Below are 22,610 nucleotides of genomic sequence, written 5' to 3'. Positions count from 1 at the left end.
AGTAGGTTAAGCATCTGCCTTCAGATTCCAGGGTCCTGGGATCAAGTACTGGTCAGGGCTCTCTACTCCCTCCTGCCTGCTTTTTTTTTTTTTAATTTTTTTAATTACACATATAACGTATTATTTGCCCCAGGAGTACAGGTCTGTGAATGATCAGGCTTACACACTTCACAGCACTCGCCATAGCACATACCCTCCCCAATGTCCATAACCCAACCATCCTCTTCATACCCCACTCCCCGCAGCAATCCTCAAGTTTGTTTTGTGAGCTTAGGAGTCTCTTACGGTTTATCTCCTTCCCGATCCCACCTTGTTTCATTTTTTCTTTCTCTAACCCCAAACCTCCACTTTGCCTCTCAAATTCCTCATATCAGGGAGATCATATAATTGTCTTTCTCTGATTGACTTATTTCGCTTAGCATAATACCCTGTAGTTCCATCCACGTTGTTGCAAATGGTTAAGATTTCATTTCTTTTGATGGCTGCATAGTATTCCGTTATATATATACACCACATCACTTTATTCATTCATCTGTTGATGGACATCTAGGTTCTTTCCATAGTTTGGCTATTGTGGACATTGCTGCTATAAACATTCGAGTGCACATGCCCATTTGGATCACTACATTTGAATCTTTAAGGTAAACACCCAGGAGTGCAATTGCTGGGTCATAGGGTAGCTCTATTTTCAACTTTTTGGGGAACCCCCATGTTGTTTTCCAGAATGGCTGCACCAGCTTGCATTCCCACCAACAGTGGAGGAGGGTTCCCCTTTCTCCATATCCTTGCCAGCCATTCTGACTTGTGTGAGGTTGTATCTCACTGTGGTTTTGATTTGCATTTCCCTGATGCTGAGCGATGTTGAGCACTTTTTCTTGTGTCTGTTGGCCATCTGGATGTCTTCTTTGCAGAAATGTCTGTTCATGTCCTCTGCCCATTTCTTGATTGGATTATTTGTTCTTTGGATGTTGAGTTTGATAACTTCTTTATAGATTTTGGATACTAGCCCTTTATCTGATATGTCATTTGCAAATATCTTCACCCATTCTGTCAACTGTCTTTTGGTTTTGTTGACTGTTTCCTTTGCTGTGCAAAAAAAGCTTTTTATCTTGGTGAAGTCCCAATAGTTCATTTTTGGCCTTGCTTCCCTTACCTTTGGCAATGTTTCTAGGAAGAAGTTGCTGTGGCTGAGTTCGAAGAGGTTGCTGCCTGTGTTCTCCTCAAAGATTTGGTTGGATTCCTGTCTCATATTGAGGTCTTTCATCCATTTTGAGTCTATTTTTATGTGTGGTATAAGGAATGGGTCCAGTTTCATTTTTCTTCATGCGGCTGTCCAATTTTCCTAACACCATTTGTTGAAGAGACTGTCTTTTTTCCATTGGACATTCTTTCCTGCTTTGTACAAGATTAGCTGACCATAGAGCTTAGGGTCTATTTCTGGACTCTCTATTCTGTTCCATTGATCTATGTGTTTGTTTTTGTACCAGTACCATAATATCTTGAAAATTACAGCTTTGCAATAGAGCTTGAAGTCTGGAATTGTGATGCCACCAACTTTGGCTTTCTCTTTCAACATTCCTCTGGCTATTCGAGGTCTTTTCTGGCCCCATATAAAGTTTAGGATTATTTGTTCCGTTTCTTTGAAAAAAATTGATGGTATTTTGATAGGGATTTCACTAAACATGTAGATTGCATTAGGTAGCATAGACATTTTCACAATATTTGTTCTTCCAATCCATGAGCATGGAACATTTTTCCATTTCCTTGTATCTTCCTCAATTGCTTTCATGAGTACTTTTATAGTTTTCTGAGTACAGATACGTTGCCTCTTTGGTTAGGTTTATTCCTAGGTATCTTATGGCTTTAGGTGCAATTATAAATGGGATTGACTCCTTAAGTTCTCATTCTTCTGTCTTGCTGTTGGTGTAAAGAAATGCAACTGATTTCTGTGCATTGATTTTTACATCCTGATACTTTATTGAATTCCTGAACAAGTTCTAGAAGATTTGGAGTGGAGTCTTTTGGGTTTTCCACATAAAGTATCATATCATCTGCAGAGTGAGAGTTTGACTTCTTTGCCAATTCAGATGCCTTTGATTTCTTTTTGTTGTTTGACTGCCAAAACTAGGACTTCTAGTACTATGTTGAATAGCAGTGGTGATAGTGGACATCCATGCCATGTTCCTGACCTTAGGGGAAAAGCTCTCATTTTTTCCCCATTGAGAGTGATATTCGATGTGGGTTTTTCATAGTTCGCTTTGATAATCTTGAGGTATGTACCCTCTATCCCTACACTTCGAAGAGTTTTGATCAAGAAAGGATGCTGTACTTTGTCAAATACTTTTTCAGCATCTTTTGAGAGTATCATATGGTTCTTGTTTTTTTGTTAATGTACTGTATCACATTGGTTGATCTGCAGATGTTGAACCAACCTTGCAGCCCTGGAATAAATCCCACTTGGTCGTGGTGAAAAATCCTTTTAATGTACTGTTGGGTCTTATTGGCTAGTATTTTGGTGAGAAGTTTTGCAACTGTGTTTATCAAGGACATTGGTCTGTAATTTTCCTTTTCGGTGAGGTCTTTGTCTGGTTTTGGGATCATGATAATGCTGGCCTCGTAAAATTAGTTTGGAAGTTTTCCTTCCATTTCTATTGTTTGGAACAGTTTCAAGAGAATAGGTATTAATTCTTCTTTAAGTGGTTGGTAGAATTCCCCTGGGAAGCCATCTGGCCCTGGGCTCTTGTTTGTTAGGAGATTTTTGATGAGTGCTTCAATCTCCTTACTAGTTATGGGTCTGTTCAGGTTTTCTATTTCTTTCTGGTTCAGTTGTGGTAGTTTATACGTCTCTACAAATGCAACCATTTCTTCCAAATTGTCAAATTTCCTGGTGTATAGTTGCTCGTAATATGTTCTTATAATTGTTTACATTCAGGGTAACTACTGAAAGATATGAATTTAGTGCCGTTGTAGTGCCTGTAAGATGACTGTTACTGTATATTGTCTCTGTTCCTTTCCATTTAGGCTCTCTTTTTGCTTACAGGACCCCTTTCAGTATTTCCTATAGGGCTGCTTTGGTATTTACAAATTCTTTTAGTTTTTGTTTGTCCTGGAAGCTTTTTATCTCACCTTCTATTTTCAATGATTACCTAGGTGGATATAGTATTCTAGGCTGCACGTTTTTCTCGTTTAGTGCTCTAAATATATCATGGCAGCTCTTTCTGGCCTGTCAGGTCTCTGTGGACAACTCTGCTGCCAATCTAATATTTTTACCATTGTATGTTACAGACTTCTTGTCCCAGGCTGCTTTCAGGATTTTCTCTTTGTCACTAAGACTTGTAAGTTTTAGTATTAGATGATGGGGTATGGATGGATTTTTATTGATTTTGAAGGGGGTTCTCTGTGCCTCCTGGATTTTGATGCTTGTTCCCTTTGCCATTTTAGGGAAATTCTCTACTATAATTCACTCCAATATACCTTCTGTCCCCTTCTCTCTTTCCTCTTCGTCTGGAATCCCAATTATTCTAATATTGTTTCATCTTATGGTATCACTTATCTCTCAAATTCTCCCCTCGTGGTCCAGTAGTTTGTCTCTCTTTTGCTCAGCCTCTTTATTCTCTGTCATTTGGTCTTCTATATCACTAATTCTCTCTTCTGTCTCATTTATCCTAGCAGTAAGAGGCTCCATTTTTTATTGCACCTCCTTAATAGCTTTTTAAATTTCAGGTAGGTTAGATTTTAGTTCTTTTATTTCTCCAGAAAGGGCTTTGATTTCTCCAGACAGGGTTTCTCTACTATCTTCCATGCCTTTTTGGAGCCCAGCTAGCACCTTGAGAATTGTCATTCGGAACTCTAGATCTGTCATATTACCAATGTCCATATTGATTAGGTCCCTAGACTTTGGTACTGCCTCTTGTTCTCCAACCACCCCCCACCCTGCCGTGGTGAGTTTTTCTGCCTTGTCATTTTATCCAGATAAGAACATATGATTGAAAGAATAAAATACTAAAAGGGTGGCAAAGACCTCAGAAAAATGTATGCTAACCAAATCAAAAGAGACCCCAAATCAGGAGGAGAAGAAAGGGGGTAAAAAGAAATTTTTTAAAAAGTTATATATATATATACATACAGATAGATAGATAGGTAGATAGACAGATATTATTCTAATATCTATATATATTAGACTGATGAATAGAACAGAGCCATTCACTTGATTTAGGGTGTATTTTGGTCTCTTAGAAGAAACTACCTCCCAAAATTTAAAAGAAAGGAAAATTTATATATATACAAAAATAACAGTAAACATGATGAAGGGACAGAGTATGATTGTAAAGAAGAAAAAAATTTTTTTAATTCTAAAAAAGGAATTGATAAGTTAGTTGGAAAAAGAAAAAGAAATTGGAGAGAATTTGCTCAGGCTGGAGACTAAAACAAAGCCTTGTGCTGCTGCCCCTCAGAACAATTTGTTACTTAAACTGTAACCCCTGGAGGATTTTACTAGTTGCCAAGCACATTTAGATATGGCCTTAAAAAATACTGATACTGACAACAGTTCTTTGGGGAGAAGGACGATATACGACCGTGAAGCTGGGCAACTGGGGATGCCCGGCTCGCTCAGGGTGGAATGCGGCCCCTTCACAGAAGCTGGGAAGCTGGGGATACCTGGCTTGCCCAGGGCAGAACGCCGCCTGCTTCAGGGAAGCCGAGCACCCAGGAACGCCCGGTCAGCTCAGGGGGGAACGAAAAACCGCCTGCTTGCCTGCTTCCCTTTTTCGTTATGGCTCCTTTCTCTTCCCAGAAGTGCCCATTGTTAGTTAGATGAGTCCTTTGAATGTGCTTGGTTAACTATAAACCTTACCCTCCTCCTTGCTTGCCTGCAAGACTTGACTAACGTTTGACCTTCATCAGTCCTTCTGTTGGCTATTGTTTTCTATCTAATAAAAGTGACACTGTGGAGTTGCTAGTGGCAGCAGTCCTTTTCGACTGTTGTCCCCTGCTCCCAGTCTTTTGCAGCTGACTTGTTTATGCCTAATTCTTCTCTCATCGCCGACTGGAAGCAGCAGCCCTGTGCTAGATTTAGGGTATATTTTGATCTATTAGAAAAAATTATATATCAAAATTCTTTAGAAGAAAAAAACCCTATATGTATACAAAAAATAAAGTTAGATACAAGGAAGGATAAAATATGACTATAATAATGAAGGTTTAAAAAGATTTTTTTTAGAAAGGTATTGTTAAGATAAATTAGTAAATGTTCAAGGAGGAAAGAAGAAAATTTAAAAAAATTAGAATACGAAAAAAATAAAATTAAAAAAAATTAATTAATTGCAAGACTAAAGAATCATGGGGAGAAAGCCATGAATTCCATGCTTTGCCTTCCCCTCCTCTGGAATTCAACAGAATTCCAAGGAGAACAACATTCTCCTTGATCAGTGAGCTTGGTCTTGGCTGGATGTTCTTGCTGATTTCTGGGGGAGGGGCCTGCGGTAGTGATTCTCAAATGTCTTTGCCTGAGGCGGAACTGCACTGCCCTTGCCAGGGGCCAGGCTAAGTAATCTCCTCGGGTTTGCTCTTGGGAGCTTTTGTTCCCTAAATGCTTTCTGTAGAGATCTGGAGGACAGGAATGAAAATGGTGGCCTCCCAATCTCTGGCCCGATGAAGCCGAGAGCTCAGGACCCTACTCCTCAATGCACTGACAGAGAAAAGCAGTCAATCACTCCCATCTCCCTGTCTCCGGTGGCACTCAAACTCACCCAGCCTGTGATTGAGCATCTCTGTCTCTGGCACACAGCACTGCTTGGAGTCTCCAAACCCAGGAGATTCTTGGTGCCCTGTTCTTCTAGCAGAGGAAGGTGGGTCTCTCCAGATCTGCCACTTGTGGGGTCCCTGCTCAAAGAGCAGTGGTCCGACTATGCCACAGATCACAGTTTAAGGTAACCCCAAGCTGAGAGCTCACTCCTCAGTTCCATCTCTTAGTCAGCTTCCCCACTCTGATACCTGTGAGCTCTGCTACACCCAGACACCCTTGATTCTTCTGTGATCCCGTGGAACCTAAGACCACACTGTCCCTGTGAGGGCTTCCCCCCAGCTCAGCCTCTAGAGTGATGTTGCTCAGTGGAGCAGACTTCTAAAAATTTGGATTTTGTGTTCCGTTGCTCCATGCTTGCCAGGGGCTGGCCCTTCTCCCCACGGTCTATCTTCCTGTTGCTTCAGATTTATGTCTCTTCAGGTCCTACCTTTCAGAAAATGGTGATTTTCTGTTTCTAGAATTGCTACTCTTCTTCTCTTCGATCTCCTGTTGGGTTTGTATGTGTTTGGAACGGTTTGATAACTATCTAACTGATCTCCTGTGACCTGATGTCATTTCAGTCTGCTACTCCTTCACTATCTTGCCTCTCCCCTCCCCTGCCTGCTTTTCTATCTCCCTCTGCTCTTCCCTGCCCCACCCCCCATTCATGCCCTCTCTCTCAAAAAATGAATAAAATCTTAAAAAAAAGGAAAATCACTTAAGTAATCCATAATATGAACAGATTAGAGAAAAATCACATGATCATATCTATAGATGCATAAAAGCATCTGATAAACTCCAACACTCTTTGTATTTTATTTAATTCATTTATTTGACAGAGAGAGATCACAAGTAGACAGAGAGGCAGGCGGGGGGGGGGGGAGCAGGCTTCCTGCTGAGCAGAGAGCCCAATGTGGGGCTTTATCCCAGGACCCTGAGATCATGACCTGAGCCAAAAGCAGAGGCTTAACCCACTGAGCTACCCAGGTGCCCCTCCAACACCCGTTCTTGATAAAAATTTTACAATAGGATATTACTCATCAGAAATGAATACCCAACTTCTCCATCAACATGGATGGGACTGGAGGAGATTATGTTAAGTGAAATAAGTCAAGCAGAGAAAGTCAAGTATCATAAGGTTTCACTTACTTGTGGAACATAAGGAATAGCATGGAGGACATTAAGAGAAGGAAGGAAAAAATGAAGGGGGGCATTGGAGAGGGAGATGAACCACGAGAAACTATGGACTCTGAGAAACAAACTAAGGGTTTTAGAGAGGGGGGGTGGAGGGATGGGTTAGCCTGGTGATGGGTATTAAGGAGGGCACATATTGCATGGAGCACTGGGTGTTATATGCAAACAATGAAGCCTGGAACACTACATCAAAAACTAATGATGTACTGTATGAAGACTAACCTAACATTAAAAAAAAAAAAAAAGAATAAGAACAAGAAGAAGAAAAGTATCTAGGGATCTAACTCACCCTAAATTAAACTAATGTAGTGTAGGTTAAAATTAGGTGGTAGAAGGATGGAGAAAAAAGTAGGGAACTAAATATATCATGTTTTACAACCTGTAAAAAAGAAAAGAAAAAGAAAGAAAGAAAGAAAAAGAAACTTTCCGCAAATTAGAAATAGAAAGGCACTTCCTCAACTTGAAAAGAACATCTACAATATACTGACAGCTAACATCATAATTACTGGTGACAAACTTAGAAGCTTTCCTACTAAAACGAGGAGCAAAAGCAAAGAATGTCCTCCCCTCACCACTCCTTCACAATACTGTACTAGAAGTCCTGGCTAATGTAATAAAAGAAGGAAATAAAAGGCATACTGATTGATAAGGGAGAAATAAATCTGTCTTTGTTCAAAGATGATATGACTGTCTATGTAGAAAATCCCAAAGAATCAACAACAACAAAAAAACTCCTAGAACTAATAAGTGATTATAGCAAAGTTTCAGGATACAAGGACACTATGCAAAAATCAATTGCTTCCCTATACACCAGCAATGAACAAGGAAATTTTTAAATTAAAAACAGAATAGCATTTACATTAGCACCCAAAAGAATAAAACATTTAGGTCTAAATATAGCAAAATATGTACAAGATCTATATGAGGAAAACTATAAAACTCTGATAAAAGAAATTTTAAAAAACTAAATAAATGGAAAGATTTTCCAGGTCCATCCATAGGAAGATTCAATACTGCAAAAAAGCTTAGTTGTTCCCAACTTGATTCATAGATTCAAAGCAATCCCAATCAAAATCCCAGGAAATTATTTTGTATATATCCTAAAACTGATTATAATGTTCTTACGGAAAAGGAAAAGATCCAGAATGGCCAACAAAATATTGAAGAACAAAGCCAAAAGTATGACACTACTTGACTTCCAGACTTACTGAAATGCTACAGTAAACAAGATATTATGGTAATGGCAAAAGAATAAGACAATTCTATGAAACAGAATAGAGTACAGAATCAGACCCACATAAATTAGTCAACTGATGCTTCACAATATAATCTTACATAATATATTATAATATAATGGAGCAAAGACTGTATTTTCTCCAAATGGTGCTGAAACAACTGGACATCCACATGTAAAAAATGAACCTAGACACAGACATTACACCTTTCATGACAGTTAATTAAAAATGGATGATAGACCTGAATGTAAAGCACAAAAGTATAAAACTCCTAGAGGAGAAAATAGGAGAAAATTTAGGTGACTTTGGATGTGGTGAAGTCTTTTTAGATACAGTAAAGACATAATGATGGAGAAATAACTGTTGTTGGACTTCATTAAAGGAAACTTCTGCTCTGTGAAAGACACTGTTGAGAGAATTAGAAAATAAGCCACAGACTGGGAGAAAATATTTGTAAAATATATATCTGATAAAGGAATTGTTATCCAAAATATACAAAGAACTCTTAAAATCAACAATAAGAAAATGAACCCAATTTTATAAATGGCCAATAGCCTTAGATACCTCACCACAGAAGATATGCAAATAGAAAATGAGCATATGAAAAGATGCTCAACATTACATGTCCATTAGGGAATTGCAAACTGAAACAATGAACTACCACCACACATATCTCAGAATGGTCAAAAATCGAAAACACAGACAACACCAAATGCTGATGAAGATGTAGACCAACAGGAATGTTCATTCACTGCTGGTCAGAATGCACAATGGTTCAGCCATTCTGGAAGATAGTCTGACAGTTTCTTGAAAAACTAAATATATTCTTAGAATCCAGCAATTGTGTTCCTTAGTATTTACCCAAATGAGTTGAAAACATAAGTCCACACAAAAACCTGCATGTGGATGTTTATAGCAGCTTTATTCATAATTGCCAAAATTTGGAAGTAACCAAGGTGTCCTTTAGTAGGTAAACAGAAAAACTGGTACATTCACACATGGAGTATTACCATCAATAAAAAGGCATAAGCTTTATGGATTGGAAGAACAAATATTTTCACAATATTTCACAATATTACTGAAAAGAAATGAGCTGCATGGATTGGAAGAATAAATATGCTACATAGAGCAATCTACACATTTAGTGCAATCCCTATCAAAATACCATCAACTTTTCCCAAAGAAATGGAACAAATAATCCTAAAATTTATATGGAACCAGAAAGGACCCTGAATAGGCAGAGGAACATTGAAAAAGAAAACTAAAGAGGGCAACATCACAATTCCAGACTTCAAACTCTATTACAAAACTGTAATCATCAAGACAGTATGGTACTAGCACAAAAACAGACACATAGATCAATAGAACAGAATAGACAGCACAGAAATTGACCCTCAACTTTATGGTCAACTAATCTTTGACAAAGCAGGAGAGAATGTCCAATGGAAAAGTCTCATCAACAAATCGTGGTGGGAAAATTGGACAGCCGCATGAAGAAAAATGAAACTGGACCCATTCCTTATACCACACATAAAAATAGACTCAAAATGGATGAAAGACCTCAATATGAGACAGGAATCCAACCAAATCTTTGAGGAGAACACAGGCAGCAACCTCTTCGAACTCAGCCACAGCAACTTCTTCCTAGAAACATTGCCAAAGGTAAGGGAAGCAAGGCCAAAAATGAACTATTGGGACTTCACCAAGATAAAAAGCTTTTTTTGCACAGCAAAGGAAACAGTCAACAAAACCAAAAGACAGTTGACAGAATGGGTGAAGATATTTGCAAATGACATATCAGATAAAGGGCTAGTATCCAAAATCTATAAAGAAGTTATCAAACTCAACATCCAAAGAACAAATAATCCAATCAAGAAATGGGCAGAGGACATGAACAGACATTTCTGCAAAGAAGACATCCAGATGGCCAACAGACACAAGAAAAAGTGCTCAACACCGCTCAGCATCAGGGAAATGCAAATCAAAACCACAGTGAGATACAACCTCACACAAGTCAGAATGGCTGGCAAGGATATGGAGAAAGGGGAACCCTCCTCCACTGTTGGTGGGAATGCAAGCTGGTACAGCCACTCAGGAAAAAAGTATGGAAGTACCTCAAAAAGTTGAAAATAGAGCTACCCTATAACCCAGCAATTGCATTCCTGAGTATTTACCCTAAAGGTACAAATGTAGTGTTCTGAAGGGGCACATGCACCCCAATGTTTACAGCAGCAATGTCCACAACAGCCAAAATATGGAAAGAGCCTCGATCTCCATCAACAGATGAATGTATAAAGAAGATGTGGTATATACATAATGGAATATTAAGCAGCCATCAAAGAAACCCAAAAAACAAAATCTTACCACTTTTAATGGCATGGATGGAACTTATTATGCTAAGCAAAATAAGTCAATCAGAGAAAGACAATTATATGATCTCACTGATATGAGGAATTTGAGGAACAACACAGAGGATCATAGGGGAAGGGAGGGAAAAATAAAACTAGATGAAACCAGAGAGGGAGACAAACCATAAGAGACTCTTAATCTCAGGAAACAAACTGAGAGTTGCTGGAGGGGAGGGGGATGGGACGGATGGGGTGGCTGAGTGATGGACACTGGGGAAGGTATATGTTATGGTGAGTTCTGTGAATTGTGTTAAGACTGGTGAATCAGACACCTGTACCCTTGAAACAAATAATACTTTATATGTTAATTTTAAAAAAAAGGAATGAGCTATGAAGCCACGAAAAGACATGGAGGAACCTTAAGTGCATATTAATAAGTGACGGAAGCCAATCTGAATAGGCTGCATGCTATATGATTCCAATTCTGTGACATTCTGGAAAAGGCAGAACTATGGAGAACACTAGAAAGATAAGTGTTTCTAGAGGTTGCAGGATGGTAGGGACAAACAGGTGGAGCTCAGAGGATTTGGGGGAATTTTAGGACAATGAAACTACTCTGTATGATATGATAATGGTGGATACACATCATTCGTACATCTGTCCAAACCTATAGAATATATGACACCAAGAGTGAGCCTTATGGTAAACCATGGCCTCCATGTCCTAATGACATGTCAGGGTAGGTTCATCTATTGTAACACATGTTCCACTCTGGTGTTAGTGTTGATAACAGAAGAGGTTGTGTATATGTGCTGGTGGGGGATTGGGTGTATGATAAACCTCTGTACCTTCCCCTCAACTTTGCTATGAATCTAAAATGCTCTATGAATTGCTCAACACTACATCAAAAACTAATTATGTACTATATGTTGGCTAATTGAACATAAAAAATAAAATAAAATAAAATAATATAATATAATAAAATTTATTTAAAACAATAAATGCATGTTAATTGGTGATTACTCTCCCCACACCCTCCTAAGGCCAGTGCCTTCCTCCAGTATCAGCTATATCCCCCAGGACAACTCCAAAAGGCAGATGGGAAGCAGTGGTTCCCTGGGGCCTAAGCATACCTGCAGAGGAGGTAAGAGACCCCCACTGTGCCTAACAGTGTTCACAGAGAGAACAACCAACTCCTTTAAGGAAAAAGGCAAGCCCTGGTGCCATGGAGCAATGAGGTGTCAGCCCAAGAGGAAAGGGAGGGGACAAGAGAAACATTCTCTTTAAAAGATAACAAAAAAAGATTACTCTTATTCCTTGGAGTTCCAGTTTAAATATCAATTTTGGCTTTTCACCAAAAACAAAACTTGTTATATTAATAAACGTCAGTATCTTTTGAAGAGAAATACAAGGTTCTATCATGAAAGGCCTATCCCTCTTACAATTTTGACTGCCAGCCAGACCACTAACATTTGCAGAAAGGCACCAGACTAGGTCCTACATCCAATAGCAGAGGAGAGAGAAGGGGTCCATCCCACTGAGGGACCGCCATGCTCTGCCCAAGGCGAAGCCACACACTCGGACACAGGAGTTTACCACCGCCGCACAGAAGCATACCATACTGCCCAGTGAGGCAGCCTCCCCCAGCAAGATGCTCAGAAATCCTTACACCATTTTCAGCTCTTCAACTGCTCGGTAACTGTGTCTTTTTTTTTTTTTTTTTAAAGATTTTATTTATTTATTTGACAGAGATCACAAGTAGGCAGAGGCAGGCAGAGAGAGAGAGAGAGAGAGAGAAAAGCAGGCTCCCTGCTGAGCAGAGAGCCCGATGCGGGGCTCGATCCCAGGACCCTGAGATCATGACCTGAGCCGAAGGCAGAGGATTAACCCACTGGGCCACCCAGGCGCCCCTAACTGTGTCTTTTGATTCTGGAGCTTAATCTTCATTCTAAAAGGCAGATAATGCCTAGTGGCTAGAAACTCAAGAATTAGAACCAGATCCATGTCTAGCTCTCAAGTTTGGGCAAGTCTGAAGCAGTTAAGTTACCCTTAAACATACCCACCAAAGTCAGCTTCAAACAAAACAAACCAAACAACATAACAGTGGAAATCATTTGTATTCTTTTTTCTTTTTATTTTAGATTATTTTATTTAAGAGAGTGTGAGCTAGCATGAGCAAGGGGAGCAGCAGGCTGAGGGAGAGAGATAGGGAGAAGCAGACTCTCCACAAGCAGGGAGCCAGCTCGGGTCTCAATCCCAAGCCCCGGGAACATGACCTGAGCCAAAAGCAGATGCCCAACCCCCAACTGAATGAGGCACCCAGGTGCCCCTCATTTATATTCTTTTCAGAAATGGAATCTTTGCAAAGACAAACTGAATGAAGAAAAATGTCCTATCGAGTAACACCTATCTTTGATTAATGAACTTTGTGTGTTTGTGTGTTTCCTTTTTCCTTTCAATTTAATGGGCCCAACACTTTGAACAGAATGAAGTGCTCCACAGACATGAACTCAAAACTTGTAACTCAGAGAGCTGAGGGGTCCTGTCTACAGCTGAGGAGGATGGCCAGAGCCCCCCCACCCAGGAGCAGGGTGCATCAAGGCTGCTCTGGCAGAATCCCCCCTCAGGGAGCCTTGAAGTTTCAGGGCTTTACTCACCCCCAATATTTGCTATGGACTCTGGCCCAATAAGTTGATTTTCAAACAGCCTTTCCGCCTGTTGTAACTTCATATTTGGTTGCAGAACACCAAGCAAGAGAAGGGGTTCTTTGAAGCTGTAAAATAATGCAATTAAAGGGATTTGTCTATAAGAAATACATGAAGAAAGTGTTTACTGAGGACCTTCATGCGTAACTCCCCACTCTTTGATAAAGAGGGCATACTGCAATAACATCCTTAGTTGCCAGAAACACAAAGGCTAAAGGAAACACCATTCTAGGAGATCAGAAAAGGTCATAGTATTAAAAACATTAAAATATGATTATGGCTAATGCAAGAACTTTGGTAATCAGCTGAGAGTATCTGGGGCCTCCACTTACTCAAGCTCCAGTCTCAGTCCAATGCCCTGACAAAGGTTAGACATCATCCCACCCTCTGATTCACATGCCCTGGCATTTATTTTTCAGTATCTGCCCAGTCATTAAAATCCCAACTAAGACAGAGGGGAGTGGTGGTGACATCCCACAGCTGATAGCCTCGCTTCCTACTTCACAGAGAAAACAGAAGAAACAAGAGGAGTTTGTCCTGGCCTGGTGTCACCAGCCTATCATCCAGCACAGGTGCTCTCTGCCTCCTGCCTGTCCCTCTCAGGGCCCAGCCAGGTTTCTCTCTGAAGCCAGCTTACACTGGGCCCTGGACCCTTCCTCTGACAACAGACTGAGCTCCAGGAATCTTCCCTCTCTGCTGGTCCTTCTCAGCCTTCAAATCCTGCTGGTGGCACTTTCGGGAGGCAGACATGGTTGAAGGTCCTCTCCCCATGTCCTTTGCTACCACCCTGGTCCAGGCCACCATCTTCTGGCCCCTGCTTCCTCCATATTCTCTACAATGTATATCCTCAACCCAGCACTGTGCACCTTGTGAAATACATTCAGATCACAGCGTTCAGCTCTCACAGCCCTGCAAAGGCCCCATCTCAGCTAGAGCCTATGGCCTTGCAGGGGTGCCCTTCTCCCTGCAGTCTGGCCAGTCACCTCTCTCAGGTCTTCTCCTCCTGTTCACTCTGCCCTCTACAGGGCCCTCCCTGCCGGTTCCTGACAGGAAGGTCAGGAACTTCCCGCCCTTAAATCCTTGGCACCAGCTCCTCTGTGCTCTGCCCTCACCTTCTCAGGGAGGCCTGCTCTGACCACCCAATATAATACACCAGACCTCCCTCCAAAGCGAAGTTCCTGACACTCTATTTTCTCTATAGCACTTAGTAGCTGCTCACTCTCTGTTGCATATACTGTCTATCCCTACTAGAACACATGGCCCATGAGATCAGGGATTTGTGTTTTTCACTGCTGTATCTCAAGCACCTGCCATATAGGAGGTTCCCAACCAACACTGCAGGAAGGAGGAGGAAGGGAAGGAAGGGGCAAAGAGGGAAAATATCTCCCAATTCCTGCCCTACCTTGCCCTCAAGCAGGGGAGTTTCCCAGTCACTGTTCCAGAGTGGGAGACCCAAGAGGGAAGGGGAAGCTGAAACTGTTGAATGAAAAAGAAGCTTCCCTGTCTTGCCCAACCCTTCCCTTTCCAGCAGAACACCTACTGCCTCCCCTGAGTCAAGCATGTGCTTAGGACACAGCACAATTTCCTCTGAATTAAACTCCCCCAACCCACCCCTCTTTCACTCTACCCTGCCTCCCAGTTACGGCTTTCACCTGCTTTAAAAGAAAAAACAATCATGATTTAACTAGGCGTTAATGAAGTTATTAAAAGAATTAAGTTAATAAAGTTATTAGATAAGTATCTACCTAATAAAGCTACGAGTTTTACTTCTAAATGAAGAGAGCAGGGCTGCAACCTGCATACTTTGTTGAGAAAAGCCTAGGATATGGAGATGGACATGGCTAGGTTTGAATTCTGACCTTGGGAAGGTCAGCCCTCCCAAGGTGCACGTGAAGACTGAACAACACAGACAAGCATGTACAGCCCAGGGACAGAGGACAGTACACCCGAGACTCAGCCACCCCCTTCTGCCCAATCCTTGACCTTGCCTAATTCCCTATACAAAGGAAGTCCTCGAGAAATATTTGTAGCATCAACCTAATCAGTATTTCATGCACCATCCCTGCCAACAAGCAGCCTGAGTATTATCTCAATAGGGAGGCAAGAAGAAAACTTTTATGAGAAAATGCAAAGATGGGCAAGAAAGGGCCCTAACTCCTGTAGCCTGAGCAGCAGGAGCATCAAGGAAGAATGGCCTCAGGAAGGCCAGCCAGGCCACATGGACCCTTGCTAAAGCCTATGAACTCAAAAACTCTTATCAGCTCCCCGTTAACTCCCAAGTGCTGCTAACTCTTATTAAGTCCCATTAACTTCATGTGTCAAATGTATCCTAAAAGAACTGACCAAAATCCTCCAAAAATCAGAATGTCTTGTATGTCCTATCTACCACAGTCTGTACATTTTCCAAACAAGGAAGAAAGAAGGGTGCTTTGCATGGCAGGTTTTTGACAAGGCCCTGCAATCTTCCTGGTGACTGCTCCCTAGAACTAAAACCAACTGCATAATAGTCCATTTTGGAGGGGCCTGCACCCATCTTCATTTTTCTCTGTGATTTCCCAGCAATTGCTGAATGCGGTCTCAGCTCTCCCCCAGAGGACATGGACACCAGAGGTAGACTCTCTGAGGCACTTCCGTCAGCCATCCTCCCTCCTGTCCAGTTGGCCGGATCCTGCTCCCCACGGCAGTCGCTGGTGGAGAGAACAGAGGTGCAGCAGAAGCTGAGAGCTCTGCTCTCCCGTCAGCATCAATACTGCAACCACCCACTTGCTCCACACAGTGTGTTTCCCTTCCTTGCTCTTTTTGCTCTGAACAGAGTTTGAAAGAAGCCCTTTTTGCTGCTGCTGTTAGCATTTTCCTCCAAACCTCAGCTCACTTCTGTTCTTCTACCTCCTCCAGTCTTCTGCTTTTGTTCTGCATTTGGGGTTGCCCCTTCCAATTATTGAGCAAGTCACCTTCTAAGTCTGAGCATGGGAAAGATCCCTGTCAGCCACCCTGGTTTCACTGGGCTTCTCCTCCCTCCCCTTCTCACAAGGCTCATTTACTCTACAGAGAGAATGTACTTTGTACAATTTCAAATCCTTAGTGGGCCACTTTCCCTTTCGGTTTCTGGTCAGGAGCACACACCTGTCTTTCCTTTGAATTTCTTCACTCTTTCCACATATAAATTCACCTTTACTGAGATCAAAGGTCTCTAGTCACTGAAGCTCCATGTTCCCCTGCTCTTTTCACTTTCCTGCTCTTCTCCAAGGCTAACTTCCCAGTCCCCATTTTGATGCCCAGCTGTGGACACAGCTCACACTCCCACCTTAGCCAACTAGATTATTCAGAAAACCCCAAGTCAGTTTCTATTTGGGGTAGGTTGAACCACATCCTTCTACATGTTGACGGGGCTTAGCAAGAGAGAACCCCTATCACCCACAGTGTGCACCAGTCAGGACACCAAGTATGCCCAGAGGACAAATGGAGAGGTCCACCAACACACCAGGAATTAGAAGTCACCACTGTCATGGGTCTACAATGCCTAGGCCTACACACAATCCCAAAGTTATGCAAGCTAATTATGTTTTAACAGCACCAAATACATTACTAATTCTAAATCCAGCAACAGAAAAAGTTGACTCATATACAAATGTCACTCTAAGGTAGAATTGTGTCCTCTTTGTATCTTTGTATTCAGCTACCTACCTTAAGCATTCTAAATGCTGTATACATTCTCAGTGAACTGAGTACAACATAAAGCCTTAATTTTATTTATAAAACACTTACACATTATTCAGTGTTATATTCACTCTATAATGGGACACAGTTCTTGCCTGAAGTTTTTAAAATCACTTAAATAAATCACTTAAAATAAACTTCCAAAAGCTTCACTTCTCTGGAAAGTTCAAGAGCAAAGGGGAATTTACTTGTCAAACCAGATTGCACAACCCTTTGGCATAAGCTCAAATCAATGCCATAAATCATCACAACATTAAGAGCCTGGCTCTGCATTACTATAATTACAAACATGAATGCATTTCATAGGGTCCTAGGTAAATAATATTTTTTTCAAGTTATAATGGACTACATTACTCATAGATGCCCACCAATGAGAGGTAACTTAGGAAAAACAGATTACTAATTATAAGGCTTTTGAAAAAATCAGTACTTAACAAAATTTAAACAAAGGAACTTAACCTTTTTGTGTGCTTTTGCCACTTCAAATGAATTCATGTTAATTAACACATAAACTTCTCTTATTGGGGATTTTTCTGGGTTTTATATGCGGTTTTTCATTTTTGTTTTTGAAATCTTATGAACAATACCATTCATATATTGTGTAACATCTGATTCCATACAAAACTCAAGCATTAAAGAAATCACAAATATCTCTCTTTCCTAGTAACTTACCTTTCAGAACAAATTGGGTATCCTAGACATTACCCCACCCTACCCTTGCGAAGCAAGCCCTCCCAAAAATGACCAGGACAGCTCACCTGAGAGGCTGTGGGTCTATAGGAGACTCCAGGAGCAGCATGGCTCCAAGCAGGGGAACGGTGAGGGAGACAGCCAGCATCAAGAAGGTCACTCGGAACACACGGCCACTAAAGGAGCTGCCAGAATCAGGGAAATACAAATCAAAACCACAATTAAGATACCACCTCACACCAGTCAGAATGGCTAAAATTAACAAGTCAGGAAATGACATATGCTGGTGAGGATGCAGAGAAAGGGGAACCCTCTTACACTGTTGGTGGGAATGCAAGCTGGTGCAACCACTCTGGAAAACAGCATGGGGGTTCCTCAAAAAGTTGAAAATAGAACTACCCTACAACCCAGTAACTGCACTACTGGGTATTCACCCTAAAGATACAAGCATAGTGATCCAAAGGGGCATGTGCACCCAAATGTTTATAGCAGCAATGTCCACAATAGCCAAACTATGGAAAGAACCTAGATGTCCATCAACAGATGAATGGATAAAGAAGATGTGGTATATATACACAATGGAATACTATGCAGCCAACAAAAGAAATGAAATATTGCATTCACGATGACATGGATGGAACTAGAGGGTATTATGCTTAGCAAAATAAGTCAATCAGAGAAAGACAAATATCATATGATCTCCCTGATATGAGGAAGTGGAGATGCAACGTGGGGGTTGTGGGGGGTAGGAAAAAAATAAGTGAAACAAGATGGGATTGGGAGGGAGACAAACCATAAGAGACTCTTAATCTCACAAAACAAACTGAGGGTTGCCAGAGAGAGTGGTGGGATTATGGACATTGGGGAGGGTATATGTTATGGTGTGTGCTGTGAAGTGTGTAAACCTGGCAATTCACAGATCTGTACCCCTGGGGCTAATAATACATTATATGTTTATTAAAAAAAATAAAAATAAATTATAATTTTTATAAAAGGAGCTGCCAGAGATGGAATATACAAAGGTGATCAGCAGCAGCTGAGATGGGACAAGTCCAGCTGGTCTCAAAGCCTATGAAGCAAGAGCAGGCTTTTAGTCTGGTCTCATTGCGAGACCACTGACCTCTGCGGCTTGTGATGAAACTTTAGGACTGTTTGCTATGATTGGCAAACATGCTTCTGTTCTTTTTTTTAATCTTCCAGCTGTGTGGGAAAGTCTTATCAGTTATTTGCCAGATAGTCTGATAAACTGAACCTCCAATCCTCTAATGCAGTCTCCAAGAGGGCAAATCAGAGAACTGGTAAACACAAAAATGGAATAAAGAGTGCAATGATGTAATGCAAACACACCTGTCTACAAGAGAAGATGTGTTTACCAAAAGTCACTATTTCCTAGTATATGGATTTAAAGCAGCAACGTTCAGTCTTATGGGTCTCTAAGATTCCCGGCTTTGGTGGATAAAAGAGATAAAGACAAATTCATGAAGCAAAGAGAACACAATACAACTTGCTGAGAGTCTGATTCTCCAGTCATTTTGCCAATCACACTACACCTTCAAGAATTCAGAAGCAAATCTCAGCTCTCGACCTTTAGAGGGCTGACAGATACTGACAGTTACTCACAAAGAATCTATACAATCACAATTCCAAGTCATCACTACTAAAGGCTTGGGAAGATCTAAAAGCTGCCTTGGGAATCTTGTGTCATGTTTTCGGACAAATGACCAAAGGTAACTAAAACGATCCTCACTGACGTGGTAACCAGCACATTTAGCCTCTTCGCTACTTCATAGGATCATTACTTGCTTTAAGTGCATTCAAATTTATTATATACTTACATCAAGATTAACTTTAAGCAAATAAATCATGTGCTCCTAAGTTGAAGAATCTTTCCCTATCCCCTACCCCCCAAAAAAAAGTTGACTTAAAAAAAATCAAGACTCACACTTAACAAACACTTCATCAAAGGGCTGTGTTTTGTTTGAGTCTTGACTGGCTAGCCTTCCACTGTATAAACCTGATTCCAGGTACAGTACAGAAATGTGGGGCCTAAAGGCCAGCTCTAACTTCCCCAACAGCCAGCTATGCCACTTCAGGCAGGTTTCTTCACATGAAGCCCATGGGCTCCCCACTATGTAAGAGGGTTTTGTAACCTCAATGCCCCACCCAATTTAAATATGCATGATTTTAATAAATGAAATGGCAAAAAATAAAGCATCTGTTTTGACCAGTAGAAATGAAAAGCAAAGGGAAAGAAAAAGAGGAGAGAGGAGAAGATTCTCCCCTAGTGCCTCCAGAAAGGGACACAGTCCTGCTGACACCTTGACTTCAGCACAGGGAGAACTGTCCGGGACTATCTAAAGTCAGAACTGCAAGTTCATCCTGTGTTGTTGTTTAAGCCATGATGTATGGGGTCATTTGTCATGTCAGCCATAGTCTAATTAAATTAGTTTCGTTGCCTGGTAGTAGGGTATTCCTGCAACAAATACCTGAATCTGTAGAAGTAGCTTTGGAATTGAGCAGCAGATAGAGAAAGGAAAAATACTGAGTAGGATAGAAAATTTTGTCCAGATTTCCTTAAACAGACTTAGTAGACAAACAAATGTTAAAGATTCTACTAGCTAGGACTCAGAAGGCAGTGAGGAGCATGGTAGAGGAAATGTACATGATCTCAGAAGATGCTTAAATCGTTGGGAACAGACAGACACCAAAGGCGCCACCGATAAGGGCTCTCAAGGATGTCAGAAACAAGTTATTGGAAGCTGAAGGAGAGCAGATCCTTATTATACTACATCCTGCAGCAATGTGGAAAGCAGAACTTGTAAATGATAAGCCAGGATACCGAGCTAAGGCCCTTTCCAAGCAGAGTAGAAGGTGCAGTCTGGTTTCTTCTCCTTTCTCTTCCAGAACAGGACAGTATAGGGAGTAGCACTGAGCACTTCCTTTTACCTTTGACATTTCCCCCTTTGGTAATGAGAACGCTATTCTGTGTCTATCTTCCTTCTAATAATCCTTCAAAAATAAATTTTCTTCCTAACTTCCCTCTCTGCACTCATACAGGGCTCAGAGCCCAAACCCTACCCAGGCAAAATGCCAGGTCGCCAGCCTTTCCCTCTTGCTACCTGGGAAAGGAGGTGATCCATCCTACAGACCTGGCTGGGAGAGGCCAAGGGTGCCCAGGCTCCTGGAAGGGATCCCTAGGAAGAGAAAATCCAGGCCAACCTCTACCTCTCAGCCCTGTCTCCAATCTCCAGGGCCACAGAGTCTTCTAATGCAACTGGCTGATGCCACTCAAGTGTGCAAGAGCACAGTGCATGAAAATGCACATATGGCATGGGATCAGCTGCGAAACTGTCATGACAGCAGGCTGATGCAACCTGCTGAGAGGTCTGAAAAGAAGAATGATAAAAACAATGACAATAAGAACATGCCACGCAACATGCTTCATGTGGGTAGCTAGCTAGGTGGAACTATGTATATCTCTACTTTTCAAAGAGAAAAGTGGTCAGAGAAAGACAAGTGTGCCCACAGCCCACTGCCAGAACTGAAGGAGCACAACAGAGGGCCAGGTCTGGTTCTAAAGCTGCAGTCACCATTAACAACGTCACCTGCTATGGACAAGCAGACAGAGAGAGAACCTACAGCCCTCAGGGCCGGAGTTGGAAAAACTCAGAACAACTTGATCATGACATTCTGCACATTTCGTATACATGGGATCATACAATATGTGACCTCCGTGAATGGCTCCTTCCACTCAGCATATGTTTTGAGGCTCATCCAGGCTGCAGTACAGATCAGTAACTCATTTATTTTCATGACTCAGCACTATTCCATTGTAAGTATATACTGGCATATCTCATTTTACTGTGCTTCACAGACATTACATTTTTTTTTTTTTTTATAAGTTTAAGGTTCCAGAATTCAGTGGAGGAGGTAACTGCTGATGTGGTAGAAACAGCAAGAGAACCAGAATCAGAAGTGGAGCCTGAAGATGTGGCTGAGTTGCTGTAATCTCATGATAAAACTTTCACAGATGAAGAGTTGCTTCTTATGGATGAGCCAAGAAAGTGATTTCTTGAGATGGGATCTACTCCTGGTGAAGAGGCTGTGAAGATTCTTGGAATGACCATGGGGTAATTAGAATAGCACATAAACTTAGCTGATAAAGCAGTGGCAGATTTTGAGGGGATTGATACCAATTCTGAAAGAAGTCATATCAGTGCTATCAGCAGCATCACCTGCTATAGAGAAACTGTTTGTGAAAGGAAGAGCCAATTGATATGTCAAATGTATCTTATTTTAAGAAACTGCCACAACCACCTTAGGCTTCAGCTACCATTACCCTGATCAGTCAGCAGCTCAAATGACAGTTAGCATTCTTGGACAATAAATTATTTTTTAACTTAATGTAAAGGTATGTACATTGTTTTCTAGACATAATGCTATCGCACACTTAACAGATTACAGTATAGTATAAACACAACTTTTCTATGCACTGGGAAACCAAAAACTTCATTTGACTCACATTATTAAGATAAAAGTGGTCTGAAACTGAACACACAATTTCTCAGAAGTAAGCCTGTATCACAAGTGGTTTATCCACTCATTCCCTGACAGATATTTGGGTAAGAGGGGGAAATAAGGCGTGATTACTTAATAGGTAAAAGGTGTTTTTATGGGGTGATGAAAAAGTTTTGAAACTAGAACATGTTGCCTAACACTATATATTACTAAACTATATACACTCTAAAGCAGGTAATTTTATGTCACGTGAATTTCACCTCAATTTTTAAAAGTGTTAACAGTGATGAAAATGTTCTAAACTTATATTATGGTGATTCTGGCAAAAATTTGTGAATATACTAAAAACCAATGAACTGGACATTTAAAAACTACATAAATTTTATCCTGTTAAAAAAACAAACAAACAAAAAAGTCA

The 22,610-nt window shown here is 41.0% G+C and overlaps 1 protein-coding gene across 5 annotated transcripts in view; it reads right to left on the bottom strand.

Annotated features, from left to right (window-relative positions):
• Positions 1 to 22,610, bottom strand: part of APMAP (adipocyte plasma membrane associated protein) — a 45,302-nt gene that overhangs the window by 15,666 nt on the left and 7,026 nt on the right. For 3 of the 5 annotated variants that reach the window (XM_082744335.1, XM_082744336.1, XM_082744337.1), the window contains exons 2-3: positions 17,743 to 17,859; positions 13,220 to 13,335 (exon numbers count right to left, since the gene is read on the bottom strand). In XM_082744335.1, coding sequence (XP_082600461.1) covers positions 13,220 to 13,335; positions 17,743 to 17,859 — 233 coding nt within the window. The remainder of the gene's footprint in view (positions 1 to 13,219; positions 13,336 to 17,742; positions 17,860 to 22,610) is intronic. The other 2 variants (XM_082744338.1, XM_082744339.1) reach the window with 1 other exon arrangement.

This window comes from Mustela nivalis (genome assembly GCF_964662115.1).
Source record: "Mustela nivalis genome assembly, chromosome: 8".
NCBI lineage: Eukaryota > Metazoa > Chordata > Mammalia > Carnivora > Mustelidae > Mustela > Mustela nivalis.
The sequence above is the reverse complement of the archived record's forward strand: the minus strand, read 5'-3'. Positions and strand labels throughout refer to the sequence as shown.